A 17476-nucleotide genomic window follows, 5' to 3' on the forward strand; every position below is an offset into this window, starting at 1 on the left:
GTTCATTGACTGTAAACAGTTGGATCCCTTCATGTTATACTCATGTAAGTACCAGAACTATCAAGTGCAAGTTTGTGTATCCTAGAAGAGAAGCCAAATTGCACTTAGCCATGTATGACAAGATGATTTAAATGGTTAACCTTTTAAACAGTGCTTGTTTTTATAGATAACATCTTTACACAAACTGTTTTGTTTTTTTTGTCAGTTTTTTAGATGTGTGAAATGGTTTGAATCAGATGATGAAAATCAGAAAGCACAGCTCTGCCATACTGTTACGAAGTTTAGTTTTCTATTTCATTACGTAAACTAATATGATTTATCAAAGGACATTTAGACTCTTAGATCCTTGTCTGCTCTATTTGAATGTTGCTTGAACCAGATAAGCCTAAAAATATGAAGCAAGAACATAAATAGGAAAATGGAAGGTTGTGTTTTTACCCTTGGAGAATACATGACTAGGTGATTAAAAAGGAAAAGGACTAAAACCAGAGGTTTATAACCTGAACTGGAACAGCAAGAAATGTCAGCTCCACAGCAGCAATCACACAGTACATTACTATATAATTCCAGAGTTAGAAATAGAAAACTAAAGAATGTTACACTGTTAAAATGTATTTGAAAAATTCATGAAACTTCTTTAGAACTATCCAGTCTCTCTAATGTACTTTAGGGACTGGCAGTTTTGTTCCCAATTCTGTCTCTGCCAGTGTTTCAATTGTAAAGTAAAAGGAACGCTAGCTGTCTGACTGGGTTAACCTAGACATGCTGTACAGCATAGGTTCAGAGTTCTGCTGTTTACATTGCATTTCTGTCTTGCCTCAGCCTGCAGCACATGTGCTGTCTTCAACGAGTCTAGGGCAGCTGTGTGGTGCTCTCCAGCTCTCAGGAGCCCAGGAGTCACAGTCACATCAAGTAAAACAAACTAAGGATGTGTATCCCTCTGGCTAAACTAAATTTTGATCTTACACAAAGTAAATGTTTGTAGATTTGACTTTCACTTTATTACTATACCTATTTTAAGTCTAGAACTGGTAGTTTTGATGCAAAAGATAGGAGACAGACATTTCCATAGATATCTCCAAGTATTTCTAGCATTTGTCAGTTTTAATTGATGAGTGTTCAGGCTAGCAGCTAAAATGGAGAAACTTCGTGATTACAAAACATATACATAAGAACACTAAAACAGAATGACTTGAAGTTACTAGCTTTTCCTCCCCTCCATTTCTGGAGTTGATTTGTAAAATGGAGATAAGGCCACCCAGTCTGGTTCTGAATACTGATATTAAAAGGAGAGCTGAATGTTGAGTTACTATCATAAAATAAAAAAAATAAAAAAAAAAGTAGTAAAAGTTGTTATGATTGTTGAGGAGGAAGAAGCCCGGACACAACATGACAGACCTACCTGGAATTCCAGTCTAGTTACGGTGGACAGTGGAGTCCATGCATCTCACAGACACAGCATACACTGTTAGAGAACATCTCCTCATTCTTTTTTCGATAATTCAGAGAAAATTTAAAACAAATCCTTCTACACCCTGTTAAGAGTTTTTGTATTTCTTTTATCTCTAACGGTCTTAGAAGGTACTGTTTCACGAGAAAAAGGACACATAGCATGCTGTTTCATGCTGTTGTAAACGTAGCAGTGGGACTTTTTAAAACGTGACCTAGGAAATGTTTAAACAGTAGTATTAATTTGCCAACTGTTTATGCATGAAGTTGGCAGGTAAAAGCAGAGAATTTAGGCTTGCTCCAGCCATTGACTTCCGATGGGAAAAACTGTCCTAATCTGTAAAATTTTAGTTTATAAGCTGATACAGTATGGGTCCACAAATGCAAATAATGATGATAGTAATGTATTTGCTATAATAACAGTATTTACTTAAGAGGGAGCAAAGGGAAGAAGAGTTCTCAAGGGATTTTTAATACTGCGTATCTTATAATGCTTAATTATTCTAAGACTGAAAATGGAAACATTTTGTGATGTATTTGTCTACCCTTTCTTCACTATTTCACTGCTATTTTCAATGCACACTGCAGTTTGTGAGAAACACTGGAGGAGCAATGCTGGCCAACTTTTGCACAAGAATTCCAACAAAGACTTAGAAACAGCGAGAAATTAAGAGAAGCAAATATGGACAGTACCTGCAATAGCTTGCAAGTGAGTGCAGGAAATGTATCCCACAATTCTTTGGTCCTGAGGTGTACTTCCCACTTGCACCTGGAAAGGAAGGAAGAAATACTTTATTTCATTAATTGTCATTAGTAGAGGAGCTCACACAGCCCCGCTTCCAACCCCAGCTGTGCAGTCTTGGTGCGCCCCGTTAGCCTTTTTTTTTTTTTTTTTTTTACCATTCTTTCTATCTAGCTCCATTTTGAATACACACACACACCCATTGGAGACACCTGATCATCACATTCTGCCTTCGCAGGGTCCCACTTTGCTGCTAGCACACTCGCTTCTTCCTGCTCACCACTACATCAAAGATTCTGATGATTCTGACTTTCTTCAGCTCTTCACAGTCTCACTGATTCTCAGTGCCAGTTATTTTGCCACCATTTTGTATCCCAGCTCTTGTTCATATACAAATTAAATCCCACCACTCATGTGCCATCTGACACTAATATCATCAGCAGTCTGAATTCTACATCTCTATGTAAGGTTAGAATGGAGAAGGAAAAATGGCAAGAGACCCTGGGAAAAAGGATGAAACATGAAATAAATATTAGTTTTGACCACATTTCCTCCAGTCCCTAGCACATTTTGGATTTTGATTGGTTATTTTTTACATTCTTCTGCAAAGGTTTGGGGGATTTTTGCTGTGTCTCAGCAAAGGATTTACATTCTTCCATTGCATAATGTCACAGTGGCAGCCCCCATGTTTGTCAACCAGATTAAAATAATGACATGCACCCCTGCTTTTATGCACAGAAGAGGCAGGGCTTCCAGGGAAACTGGAATGTAATGTAAGTGCTCCTGTGTATCATATACTACAGTATTTAAAAAAAAATGTATTTGCTGGTGGACACACAAGCAAATTAAAATCAAGTTCTGGTTCGGGTTTTCAATTTTATTGAAGATTCTGGCAGTTCAGGCCTTCTGCAGTTGCTTAGCAATGGTGACAAAATTTAAAATAAAAAGTAAAAAATCAGGGAAGCAGAGCCTGTTTTTCGTTTGCTCTTGAGGAAGGATTTTCTCTTAGTACAGAATGAGGCCATTACTGCACACCGTATCCCATCATCAGCACCCCTCTTGCCAAAGTATCTGGAAATTTTCAGGCAGTGTGATGCTGTTTGCATACTACTGCAAGATCATTCTGCCCAAGCTCATTTAGGGAAGAATTAATTCAGGTTTCTGTCATAAGACACATGACTTGCATCAGTCATACCATCATTGAATGGAAAGGACATCTGGGGGTCCTTTAGCATACCCCCTGCTCAAACAGGCCCAACTAGATGAGGTTGCATAGAGCTTTGTTAAGTTTTGCATTAGCTCCAAGGATGAAGATTTTACCACCTTTCCAAGCCCCTGTTCCAATAATTGACCATCTTGTATTTGCAGTATATGAATTTATGTCACTTGCACTCAACAATGCCTTGTTAACTTTCAGTTTTGTTCCAGCTAGAAGAGCATACAATAACCATCTTGCATTATTCTGCCCTCAGTCTCTTCAGTCCTCTTTTAGACAGATTTCAAGTGAATATTGATGGGGTTCTTACTGCTGTTCCCAAACAGTTACCTCCTTCAGGGAGCCTGAAGGCAGAGGAAGATGAGGAAAATATGCACATCACTGTTGATTTTACCCCTACACCAGAGGATTCTCCTAAACACAGGAGACTGTAGCAGGGTCTCAAAGGATACGGCAGTCTGGTGGATGGCTGCCGACTACTGCAGGAGCTTGAGTATGCAGACCTCTTTCTTCCTCCCTCAGGCTGCCTTGGTCTGAATGTATCCCAGGGTCACAGGTAAACTAAAAGGGGGTGTTCTCTCCAATTTCTTACATAACATAAGCAGTTCCTAAAGAAAATTGGGAAACCATTAGTTTAAATCCTGTACTATCTAGGGCAGGCGGGTGGATGAATAATATTTTCTGAACTTAGTAATTCAGAATCAGATTTTGACTTAAACACCAAAAACTATATATTGTAAAGTTTACAATATATATATTTTATATATTACAAATTTTCGGTGACTCCTGCTGCAGTGAAAAAGCATGCATGTGATCCATCTTCCAATGTAACCTACCATAATCATGCTGAAAATACTGCACATAAAGTTTTCTTTCTTACAGGAAGAATGTGCTTCTTACAATCCTCTTATTGCCTAAAACAGATGGAATCATTTTCTAAAAAAGCACAAAAGATTAAATCTAAAAGCTAAACATCCAAATATAAGTTATAGTCAGTTGAGAAAAAGAAAAGTCAGCTCAAATTGGCTTTAGAATTTCTTGTGCAGCTTTAATGGAGTGCCTGACAAGACCTCATACTCATAAAGCAGTTTATACATAGGATCACACTCACACCCATTAATCAGAAATAAATATTTACCATACTGTCTCTGCATGCACATATCCGTACTGTAATGGACTTGGGATCTCTAGCTCTCAAAGAATGACAAGAAACGGCCTAGAGGAAACACTGACTGCTGCTATGTGCAGTACAACAAATGCCACCCCAGGTTGCCACTACAGGGGGATAGTGCCCCCATAGCTCTGCACTTGATAGGGAAAAAAAAAGAAGCAGCAGCCCAAAGCAAGAGCTGAAGACATTAACATAATTGGAATTTCTTTGGAAAGTGCCAGCATGGTAGTACATCCAAAGCAGATCATCTCCCAGATGTCACATTTCCTCCAACTTTTTTGACTTCTGTCATATATGTGACAACTACTAGGAGAGAAAATAAGTACCAACTGTGACAACTACTAGGAGAGAAAATAAATATCCTTGCAGCCGCTTGGTGTATTTTCCAGCTACAGAAAAGCACTAGTATGTTAAAAAAAATCTGATTATTCAGTCTAATTTGGTATTTCACAGATGGAAAAGAACTATGGGATGTACAGAGAGGAAAACTACTTGACCTCCCAAATATTACAAGCCCTGTAATTCTGCACAGAAACGTTCCTTTGTGTGGTCAAATACTGTAGCTACTTTTAGACTGTTCCATTTTCAAGGCTATATTATATTGTGGTGACTGAGCCTGACCAGCTTCGTGGCACTCCTGCAAGAAGAGAACTCGGAGTGTTCATTTCAGCCTGCAACGTGGATCTTGGCAGAATGGTTCCACTTCCACCAAACCAAGTGAGCACTTCACAAGTAAAACGTACTTCTTGCTGCTTAGAACAGAAGAAACATTTAAATTCACATTTATACAGAAAATGTATGTAGGTAAATAAGCCAGGCTTCATCACAAGCCTGACTTATGTTCATTTCAGATGGTCTAGTAGCTCTGTGAATCAGTAATATTCATTGAATTACTTTTATAGGGAAGTCCTTCAGATACTGCATTCTAAAGCCTTCAACGTATCATGGACCACTTTACTAAAAATTTCTGTAGACGTAGAAAAGCAATATCTAAATATAAGTTCCCAATCTTGCAAAACAGGATAATCATGGCATGAGGAAGAAGTCATATGATGTTATCTAGAGGTAAAATTACAATTGAGAGAACGTACTTGTTGTTTCATAAAGTGTCCCTATTACATAATTCTAAGTTGATAGAAACAAAGTTACTTTTTTTCATTATTATGCTGAAATATGCAAAATGTATTCCAACTCTTAGTACATTTGCAAAGGTTAAGTAATCAAACTAGTCAAACATCTGGAAAAGTAAAAGCTAGGAGAGCAGTCTGATCCCTGCTACAACACTGAACATTACATTTTGTTAGCTGTTGGGGGAGAAGGGAAGCTCGTTGCAGATAAGAAAGGCTTTTTTATAAAGAGGAAAGTCTGCTCAGGTGATTTTTGCTTGGAAATCAAAATGGCAGTTGCTACCACTACATATTTACATTCATCGCCTACCTGTGAATTTAGTAAGTGCAAAACTCACAGCTCCAAATTTTTATTTTCAGGCACAGGAGACTGACATCAGGTACTTTCTTCTAAAAGATTCCTTTTCACCTTATGTCACAGAACATTAGTAGAATATATTGGAGATAACATGCTGATACTAGGCTATACAGTGCAAAATTGTGTATCAAAATCTTGTCCAATACAGACTAAGTACTACAGTTAGATGCATATCAGATAATAAACAATGCTCATGAAAGAAGTCAAGCCAACAAGGCTACAGCGGAAAGATTCTTGTTGACAAGTAAAAAAAATTCACAAGTAGCAACAGTTGAAATTCTACAGCTAGAGTGAAAGAAATAACTTTAAATTCAATCACATTACTTGCTATCATGGGAATTTTCAGAGCTAACTGGAATATCTTGCACATCTCATGTTTATCATACTCCAGTACAGTAAGTATACAAAGCTGTAAACATGACAAATATATTATCTTTAACAGTTTATATTTACACACATTTGTCCCAGTAGTGCAAAACAGTTCTATTTTATCTGGATCTCAAGAAAAGCATCAATAGATACATAAATAAAAAAACAGAAATGCTGCCTAAATACCAGGGGTATTTCAATACCACCTCAACAAACATCTTCAAATCTGTCCTTGTTGTGTTAGAAAATCAACTACTTGGAAAGAAACGTTCTTTTATGTTTAAAAATTTGGGCTGTGCCATTCGTAACAAATGACACTCAGTTAAAGAATCAAACCAATTGAGCAATAATGTGTAGACAGAAACAAAAAGGTTGTTAAGAGGAAAATTTAACCTTTAGTGGTATTTTGTAGAAGCTGCCTATTGCCTGGAGGTAGCCGTTCTAAGAAAATCCTAAGCAAGGTAGACAATTTCTCAACGGGAATGTGCGCCCTCTAGTACGAAGTGTTTAAATACACACAAATTCAAAGGATATGCCATTGCCTTCTCTTTCGTGGGAAGGAAATCCAGGTGTGCAAACCAGAGAAGAGAGAAAAATTTGTCATACTCCTGAAGAAAGTGCTCCACAGAATTCGTCACCCCACAGTCTACGTGCAGGCAATAAACCCAAAGCTGGGGAAGGTAAATAATCTCAATGTAACATTAAGAATCCTTCAGGGAGATGGGATATTACACAGAACAGTTGTAACTTCCACCATTATGGCTTAATTACATCTTGGACTGTAAATGAGTCAAACCATTCATTTCATCAGATTAATTATCATTAAGGTGTCAATTTTGTCACTGGAATAAATATGAGTTGTAGTAGTGATGCCTGTGGCACTCTTTGAAGAAGGTATGTTTCCAAAGTACAACATAGCTCTATGGCAAACAAATTTATATTCATGACAAGAACCAAGCTAATGATCACACCATGAAGGAAAACTAGCCAAGCTGAAAAGCACACCTGCATGCTCTGTGGGGAAGAAAAACAACAACAAAAAAGCCCTCTCCTTAAAAGCATGAGGATTGCATTTGCAAAGAACATCGTCTCAGCAAAGGGCTGGAGTTACTGTTTGTCTGTGAAATAAAACATTCCAGACAGAAAATAGGAGCAGGGTACATAGACAGGGTGACAGTAGAAGTGGTAGCGTCTTGCTCCCACAGAAATACTCATCCTGCTTATATGTAGCCGATGAAGTTCAAGGGAAATGCCCTTAAAAATACGTGACCACAAGACAAAGAGCTGCATGACACCCCAGTAGCGGTATCTCCACACGCTCGGGGTTCACACCGTTTGATGCTCTCAGATCCTGGTAACAGCACACAGTTTGTACCTCCTCCCTATTTCAACCACTAGGAGAGTATTGTGTAGACATCCTATCTACCTTAGTACAATGAGCAGACAATAAGAGTGAAGGCAGAGAAAAGAAACAAACGTATGATACAGATTCTCTCTTTCAACTTTTCTGTAGTCTGAAATTTTATCAATTCCTCATGGACTTTTTTCCCCCTCCATTTCAGCTATTTTCCAAGGCTAGCGGGAGAGTCAGCACCAAGAAACTAATGGAAGAACCAATCAAACTGTGTGCCCAAGTGCTAATTACTGTTGCTGTTAAGAGATGATGCCAAAGAAAACTTGCTGTGACTCATACAGTTCAAACATTCCTGTCTCACACAGATGATTTAGAGTAGAGGTAACTTCCAAGAACGATTTATTTTATTCCTGTACTTTGTTTTCTTTGTAGTAGTTTTTTGGTTAGACCCATTGTAAAAACAGGCATTGTATACTAGTACTTCCACAACTCTGCCTTTTGCCTTCAGGGATATGTAGCAGCTGCTAAAGAAGAGGCATTAGTTAAATTACTAATTTATTATTATAAATATATTTATCTAAGCATATTAAATAAAATTTAAAAGTATTAAATGTTAGAGATCAGCACAAAATCCTTTTTGGTGCTTTGCAATTCCTTCTAGCCCCAGTAGCATTTGATTTTTTCAGAATTCTATTTCTTTGCACCTACCGTGTGACAACGGCTGCTGCTTCATGAGCTCAGAGAATTAGTTATTTGGCAAAGTTTCATTAAGTTTATATGCGAGGGAAAGCGTTTGGCTGTAAATTGGTGCTATGAATGAAGGGCTCTCTGTTTTCTGAAAAAGGATAAAGCCCACAATTTGATCTTAATCCTGTATTTCATCCTCCACAACAGTTGTAATGTGTCCCACTAATGAAGGAGAAAAAGGTTGGGATTAATAACTTCAGTTATATCAAGGTGAAGTAAACACGGTAAAGTTTCATGGGTAGGATTGTCCTTTTAAAAAAAAAAAGCCTCAGCCAGTTTACTGGACTCTGTCCAATTCTTACATTAACATTTTAAAGGAGAAACTGAACATGTGGAAAATGTTTAGGTTACCCTCCTGAGTTAAACAGGACAGCTTTAGAGTTACCTAAACAAAATCATGAGCAGCACTAGACATTTCTTTTAACATCTTGGGATAACTTAGGTATGGGACAACTGATCAAGGAAAAGAGTCTGAAATCTCTTACTGGCCTCAGAAAGGAGCCATCCTGCTTTTCTCTGTAATCCTTAGGTAAAAAAGGTTCCCAATATGTTGTCCAACTGCATAGCGTAAGTTACCCCTTCATTCTCAGCCATAAAGACAGCTTAAATTACCCAAGCAAAATTTAACTGCATCTGTAATACAAAAAAGAATGAGAGATGGTAATTCAGGGAACCCTCATTTTATCATAAAAAGCAGACACTCAGAGAGTAGCAAATAAGTAGAAACTGCTTGGAAGCAGTTTTGCAATTGGAGCTAGTGCTCCTTCTACCATCTGTTACAACCACTCCAGCTCTTCTGAGAACAAGGCTAGGTTTGCACATAAAGCAAAGGTTGCTAGGTTTCCTTTAAAACAATGAATAATAACGTTCTCTGCACAATTACTGTACTTCCTGAGAACAGCATTAATTTTCAGAGAATTTGAAAAGTAAATCTGTTAATAAGCTTAGGAATTAATATTAATTAAACACAAGTTCTTTCAGAAATTTAGCAAAACCCACAAGACTTATAATTTTTCCTTTTTAATTCCTACAGTCTTTGTGTTAGAGTACTATTATCTGTTCAAACTACCCACATCAGACTGTGGTTTTGCTTTTGCTTTATATTCATATACTGTGTTTTAAACAAGAATTCTTATTTTTGCTAAAAGTATCTCTCTTAGAAGATGCCAAAGAGTAGAAGCCTCCTACCAAGAACACTAGGAAGAATAACATCGATTTAATGTAATTCCACTTCTCCCAGTCTCAGTGGGAAGAAAACCACTCCAAAACCTCTGCTCAGTAAATAACTAGTTTGAGAGTACCCCTTTCATTGACCTCCCTACCCCAACTACGCATTTACATATCTTGTTGGCTTAGGTTCACATTACAGTTATAGCCATTACATTTTAAGGCTAGAAGGGCATAATTTGCCAGCAGAGCTGGACAAACTCTCCAACTCAGAAACTCATCAGGTCAAGTTAAGGGTGAGTTTTCTGATTTTACTACACTAGAGTCCAAAACTTGAACAGAAAAATAAAAGAAGCAGTACAGCTAAGCATATTGATATATACTAATACTCCTATCCAAAGATGAATGATTTTTGAAGCCTTTTAGTAATTTACGAACTGGTGCCCTCACTGGTAACTTTTAAAATTGATTTGCCTGCAGTATCATAATCCAATTTCTGCAAGGGACATGCATTTTTTAACTCCCTTTAAATTCATTAAAAATACTATGAATTAAAATTATGTATGTGTCAAACCAACAGCTGCAGAACACCTGAGAAAAGTGCAGTCTGCATCATGTTATATACAGGTACATGCAAGCTAGCTTATTAGCTAGAATCACCAGCACAGGATAGCACCTGTGTCAGTCACACTTCCCTCCTCTATCTGGAGCAGAGCAGCAATAAGAGATAACAGAGATATAAAACCTACAAAGCAGACGCAAGGGTTCTTTTCTTAGGCATTTTAAATTAATGTGAAATGCAACACCAGAACACGGAGTCACGGCAGAGTCTCCCAAGGGCTCTGACTGTCAAAGTATGAAAATGGATCGGCTGATTTATGTGTTTGCTAACTTCTCCTCCGGGTCCTTACCAGCAGCTAAGAACAGTGGTTTAACACTTCAGACAAGAAATTGTCACTTAGAAGCAGGTGACATTTCTCCCCTCCCTATGCACTATGTTTTTCTGTGACTGTATCTCACTTATGTCGCAATGAGGGCCTCTTATACTGGACACAAGAACACTGCTAGAGTTTGAAGAGATCGAAGTGCTGAATGTAAATTAGTTCTCCACTAATGCAGAAAACGGACTTTACACAATAGCTTCTCACAACTCTGTCATCCTCATGCCTTCATCCTGAGCTGGAAAGCACCAGCCTATCCAGATGAGAACAACAGCCTGTGATCTTTGTCAGGAAAGTGCCAGCAGCAGCACCTTTTGTGACAGACAACTTCAGGAAGAGAACAGACCAAGACTAGCCAAATTCCTTTGCACAGGTCTCCGGATAGCTTAAGTAGCATGAGGCTGTGTTAAAAGTCCCTATAATTTACTTACATCTTCTTTCTTTGGCTGTGACACTCCAGGTGTTAAAACCACAATCAAATCCCATTACCTTCTTGTGCTCTAGTTTCTCCTTCTATTAAGCAGATGTTGACCTTTCTTTATTATGCACTTTGAGACATACAAATGAAAAGGTGTACGTAAGAGCTGATTATTGTTACAGCTACTAATAATAACCCTTGAGCTGTCTAAGTCTCTCAGGTAAAATAATTCTGTATAACTAAGCAAATCTTTCAAATCCTTCCAAATCTCCACCTGAACTTTACAATCTAGATGGTGAAGGCAGTGGAGGAAAGAGGCAATAGAAATCTTATTCACTTTAAACAAAAATGAAAAAATGCATGAAATGCTTCACCCTGGCAGCAGGGATCTGTCATGTGACACAACTCCCCCAGAACAGTTTTGCCTTTTCATTCCAAATAATTCAACTTGCATTGAAGGTTTAGTTCTGAGACCTTCAGTTTATCTCAATAGTTAAGTTTGTAGCAAGGAGACAAATAGTGCTCTTTAAATGAGAACCGATTTCCTTCTCTGAACATTCCTCTGCATTTGGATATTGGGTCTTTCCCGTGGATCTGAAAGATTTCAATAAAGGCTTCATCCTCCCAGTGAGTGAAACCACAGTGATTTTATCTGTATTGTCAGAATTTGCAAGTCTTCTCCCCTCGCTTTCTTTTCACACTTTTTTTTTTAACGGCATGGAAAGCAATTGGCCCTTTACGCAGAGATGGAATCTATGCAAGGGGAACAAGCTTCTAAAGCATACCTCAAAAACAAAACTCAAGCGACATGTTTCCAACTCCAGAAGTAGGAGCACTGTGCTTTTCACAGGAGTCATAAACTTAAAAAAGAATTTGCACAGGACAGAGACACTTTCTAAGTCCACAGCAGCACTGGATGCGAGGCCGTTAGGAGGACATTTCTGCAAGGCTGTATTATTGCTGTCTTTGAAGTCATGCAGAGATAAACTCTAACGTAGGATCGGATTATGTCGTATGCACGGAAAGTAAAGCAAGAGCTGCCCTCAGCCAGTAAAAGGAATGACATAAAACCAGAGATATAAGTACTAAGTAAGATGTAAGTAGTACTATGCCATTAAAATTGACTAGAATGACCCCTTCTAACCAGTTACTGTACGCTTTGTTAGCTTGCTGCTACCCCAGCATAAGACCTGAAGAATTCTGAAGTGAACGAATTGATTGTCAATGACTTCAAAACCACACCAGGCTTTTTACTTACTATAGCTTTTGTCACAGGACTCCACACACATGCAGTTACTAATTAAGCATTACATCAAGAAAATCAACCTTCATACCTATTTTGTTTCAATGCTCAAATTAAATAGATCATTCCCACACTTTTTTGGTCTAAGAAAGAAACGAGCATTGACCACCTAATGCACAAGCAAGACAAAGTCATTTCATTATCAAGGTAGACTTGGAATTAAAAATACTTTAGGTATAACATGCAGTATGTCAGAATGACACAGACATGAGGTAAAAGGGTCTTTTAGCTGGGCCAGAGTTCTGTAATATTTAAAAGAATGTAGTCATCTTTGAATCTTCATATTAACTGGTCCCTATTCCCTGTTCAACTGTAACATTATTTAACAACTTGAATCCATAATTAAGTTCATCATCCCAGGGGAATTTTGAAAGGAGGCTTAATTTTCTGCAAGAGAAATGGAGACATTGCTGTGTGCCTAGCAGGGTAACAAATCAATGACTCAGCAATAGGCAGTTGAAAGCAGATTGTTTTTAATCGCTTGGTCCCTGATATATACATATCCTGAAGGGCAGTCTTTGTGACCCTGGTAATTTTTATGTTGAACAACATGTATGTTCATATTTTTTTTTTGCAAACAGCACTTTATGATGAAAGAATAAACTCCAGCTGTTTATAAACAGATAAGAGTATAGTATAGACAGATGTAATTTTTTGAAAAACCTGTATTCAAATACGGAATTTTTGTTTTTGCCAAATATATGTGAAATACTGGAGCATTATCAGACTGCAAGATCTAATATTTGCTTTTTATGCAATGCAGTACCAATTTTTTCTTTGTTTACAAACAACAGGTACAAAACACCACTGATCCTTATTAAGGGTTCATATTTTTAATGGCTAGTAATAGCTTTTGCTGAGGACTAGTGAGCATATGCACTAGAAAATACCTAAAATTTCAGTTGATATATTTTGCTAGCATTAGGAAAAAAAATCCATTTGTAATGCATTTCAGTAACTAAAAGCTGTGACAGAATCCCAGAACCTGAAATCCAGTATCCTAGGAGATTTTCAGATCCATGTAGGTTTGGGTCCACAGATCTGGACCTCTGCACAAAGTTTTTGTTTGTAGTTAATTCCAAATTAAAAGGGCCCACATTCCAGTTTGTGAAGAGCACTGCCAGATTCTCCTGAGAATTCAGCATGAACAGCTATTAGTCTTGGAAAAGCAAATCATTGCATGTAGACTTGTATTTCTGCCGTTTGTGATGTACAGAAGTGTAACCCCAGGCTTCCTGTTCCCACTACCATTAGTTAATTTTAGTAAACTGTGTTAATAAAGGGAAAAAACTCTGTGCTCCCCAGTGTCCCATGCATTTTTGTTTGCTCTTCTTCATATCTCTTCATAGCGATTATTTTGCAAATAAGAGAGAGGAATAGCCACACAGTTCATTGCAATACTTTCAGTTTTATTTTACTGTCATTTAGGCTTGATTGTCTTTCGATTCCATTATAAACATGTAGCATGAATAAGCTGGTGTCCAACTGTAATGCCCATAGTACTATACTTGTGTGAAGAAGTTTAGAATGTATGCCTTTTATTAATGAGATTTCTGTAAAAAGAAACTAAAATTCCATGTAAACTACTTCACATTTCAGCACTTAAAATTATACTTGTCTTACCTCCAAAAATTCCGTATTATTTCATGCACATCAAACACTTCAACACATTATCTAGGCCACAAAACCAATATATATATATAAGTTAGATCAGGTAATCTAGACTCAAAAATTGCTTCTCTGAATTCTTAACAGAAATGACTGAGAGAGAATAGCTTAATTTTATAACTTGTCAATATTTACAGCTTCAAAAAGAAAGGCTCTTACCTTGAGAAACAAGGCTCCCTTGGAAGCCAAGGAGTCCGTTCCTTTTCCATTGGGGTAACAGTGATAGGCAGCATCCATAACAGGATAGCGGCTGGCAAAAAGGAGACCACTGTTCACAAACTTAAAGCTACAGCAGGCATGGCAACTGTAGACCCCAACATCATAGACAATGTATTCAAAATAGTGATGAAGCTGCTCTTTCAATTTCTCTGCAGCTCTTTTGTCAAACACTTCCTGCAAACACAGAAAGTCCAAGTTGGCAGGGAAGAAAGCAGAGATCTCATGATCAAAGGTCTCATCCGTATGTTTCTTTTTCCGCACTGAAGTCTTCTTCATGACCGAAGCCTTGTAGAGGAGCTTGTTGTTAACAGTGCTTTGGTCCACTGTGCCGTCTCCAACACGAACCTTAACTAGTGACTCTCTTGAGGCCGAGTAGCTGTCTAAGCTCCCAGAATCTCCTTCCTTCTGTTTGTGGTTAGGTGTTTTTGAGATCTCTGCGTCACCTTCCAGCGAGTGCTCTGCAGGGCCACTAGCGTTAGCCTGCCCATTGACGGTATCTGTTTCTATGTCTGACATGTGGCCATTATCCTCTCCGTTTATGCGGACGATGCAGGTGTTTTCCTCTCCTTCATTTGGCTCTCCATTTCCACCCTTATCTTCTCTGCTATCCTCACTGTTGTTCGAGCCAGAGTTGTCTCCTTTATACTCCATTGATGTTGTCCTTTTGATGCCAACATTAACAGTACGATTAGTGCTATCTCCACCCTGGGGGGAAACCAAGCTGCTAAAACTTGCTGCACTGATGGACGTGTTGGTAGGAGAATCTATATATATTTTGATCTGTGGTCTGCTTGCCCCATTTCGGATCCTCCGGCCAATCTCCTTAGCCCTAGCCTGTGTATTGAAAACATTATTAAATCTTGCCAGAGAATCTGGCAGCAGGCAAACATTGGCACTGCCAAAGCAGAAGCTTTTCCCATTCCCTGCAGCCTTCCATTCAGTGAGCAGTGTGGCTCCATTGGCATGGCTCTTGTCTTCTAGTCTGGAGTAGATGTATGGCCTCCTGGCTGACTGGAGCGGGGACCACAACAAGAAGCCTATCAGAGCAAAAGGAAGAGAGGCTACCAACAGCGCCAAATAGATGGGAGTGGTAATAATGATGCAAAGTGCATGAAAATAGCACGGATCGTCTGCTCTTTGACGTTTTTCATAGGTGGTTGGAACAAAAGAGGCCACAAGCCTATCTGCAAACCAATAACATGGGAAAATTAGGCCCCAGGAAAAGGAATGCAGAACTGACAGAAAGCTGTTGGGAAATGGGGAAGTGTATAAAACCATTGCAACTTAATTATGACAACACTTCAGGGCCTACTACATGATGTCACTGTGTCAAGCATCCATAATAACACTGGTAGAGGGTTGGGGAAACAAGGTCCAGTCAGGAGTTTGTTTCTTCCAGTAAGAGTCAATAAGAAAACTGTAAGAGCACCATTTCACTGTGTTGTAGTAAAAAGAAAAGAAGGCCACTGTTTTTGTTTGGCTTTTTGGCATTTGTATTTGTCAAAGGATGTCATTGTTCACTGGAGGCTACCATAACGAAACACTCCAGAGGCAAAGAGAAAATCTGTAAAAACAAGAGACACAAAACACATATAACAGTTACTAAAAGTTTGAAGCAGGTTTGCTCATGCTGATTTTGCCTTCATAATATTTCCCTGTTTTGTTTAATATTTTTGACAGTCTTTTACAGATCATGCATCTAGATCAACTCTAACTACAAGAGACTGGTATTTTGGCACATTAAATCAGAACATCAACCACTTAATGCACATGACAAATGTTGTCATGGAAGACATTTCTACTACAAAGTTCAAGCCTTACATTCAGAAATATATGTTGGACAGTTTAATATTCATTTATTTATATTAGCTGCTTTCAAATCTTCACAAATGGCGTGAAGCAGCTATCTCTAGGCATCTAGCATTTTATCACTGAAGTTAAACTTACTTGAATTGCCAAGGCCATTAACAGAAGGAAAAAAAAACGATGCAATGAAGGTATAATGGCAAAGGCACCTCGTATTCAAGAGCAAAACCCATGCTTACTAAAAAATGGTTTGCTTTGCTGCACTTCAAAACAAAATGGGTTGACTTACATTAATAACAACACCCTTCTTATAGTTAAAAATGGCTTCAAATTTTTAATTTTCACTTTATTAAAAACAGTAAATCAAACTGCTTTGCTTTAATATTTAGGTATTTAATACTCATAATTTAATTCAAGTTGTAGATCAATTTCATTGCAACAGCCCACAAAAAAATCTTAAGAAGATTTCCTATAAAAGACTTCTTACATATTCTATAATTCTATATGGTGCATGCTTAAGCAAAATATGAAGTCATCATAGTTAATATTATTATTTATAAATTTCAATTTTCAGCTTTGAATAAAACAACACTAATTGAATATATAAAATAAATTTCCCCTGAACACAGAGCATGTCTTTGAAAGGTTGTCTTACCAGTTGCGAAATTCACATCTGAAGAATTTATCAAATGCCATCATTAAAAAAGACACAAAATGGTAGAGACATGGTATGTACAGCTTACATATCTTTTTTAAGTCATTTAATCCTAACACCTTATAGTAAGTTGAGGTTTTATCACAGGTTTTGATAATAGGAAATGTAAATGATTTTTTAATAAGCACTCCTGTAAATCAGACTTTATCAGTCTTGACAGTAGTATCACCAATGAATGTGATATCACTCTCTTCGAACTGAAATTGTGATACTACCCAATAAGAAGAACAAGAAATGAAAAGAATGGAAATAAGTAAAGCAAAGCAATCAGGTCACTTATCAAGCACTCTGAAGAAGTATAAAAGAAAGGGAGAAGGTTAGAAAAGGAGTTTTACAATGAATTAATCTCTTCATCAGCAAAGCTATATAACTGATGAAGGCAGAATTCCCATTTATAATATTTCAAGTTTAAACCTAGAATGTAAATAATATTGAGCAGTACTGAATAAAAAAAATCAAGAAGTTAGAGAGAGGATGTATATTGGACCATGCTTCAAAACTCTTCTTTAATTTTGACATCTTAGATAAAAATTACAGAAGAATATTTATTGGCATAAATTCAGTTAGAATTTGGGACTCCTGGAAAGCCAAACTTAGGGAAATAGTAGGTTGATGCATATTTTAAATATTCTGCAGGGCACACACAGACAGGTGGACATTTCTATTTCTATTTAACAGCAAGTAAAACAATGATATGGAACACAGA

The 17476-nt window shown here is 37.6% G+C and overlaps 1 protein-coding gene across 12 annotated transcripts in view; it reads right to left on the reverse strand.

Annotated features, from left to right (window-relative positions):
- Positions 1 to 17476, reverse strand: part of SMPD3 (sphingomyelin phosphodiesterase 3) — a 120730-nt gene that overhangs the window by 20999 nt on the left and 82255 nt on the right. For all 12 annotated transcript variants that reach the window (XM_080553036.1, XM_080553034.1, XM_080553029.1 and 9 more), the window contains 2 exons: positions 14190 to 15813; positions 2143 to 2218 (listed from right to left, as the gene is read on the reverse strand). In XM_080553036.1, coding sequence (XP_080409162.1) covers positions 2143 to 2218; positions 14190 to 15527 — 1414 coding nt within the window. In that variant the 5' untranslated portion in view covers positions 15528 to 15813. The remainder of the gene's footprint in view (positions 1 to 2142; positions 2219 to 14189; positions 15814 to 17476) is intronic.

The sequence above is a fragment of the Anser brachyrhynchus genome (assembly GCF_964034855.1).
Source record: "Anser brachyrhynchus genome assembly, chromosome: 12".
NCBI lineage: Eukaryota > Metazoa > Chordata > Aves > Anseriformes > Anatidae > Anser > Anser brachyrhynchus.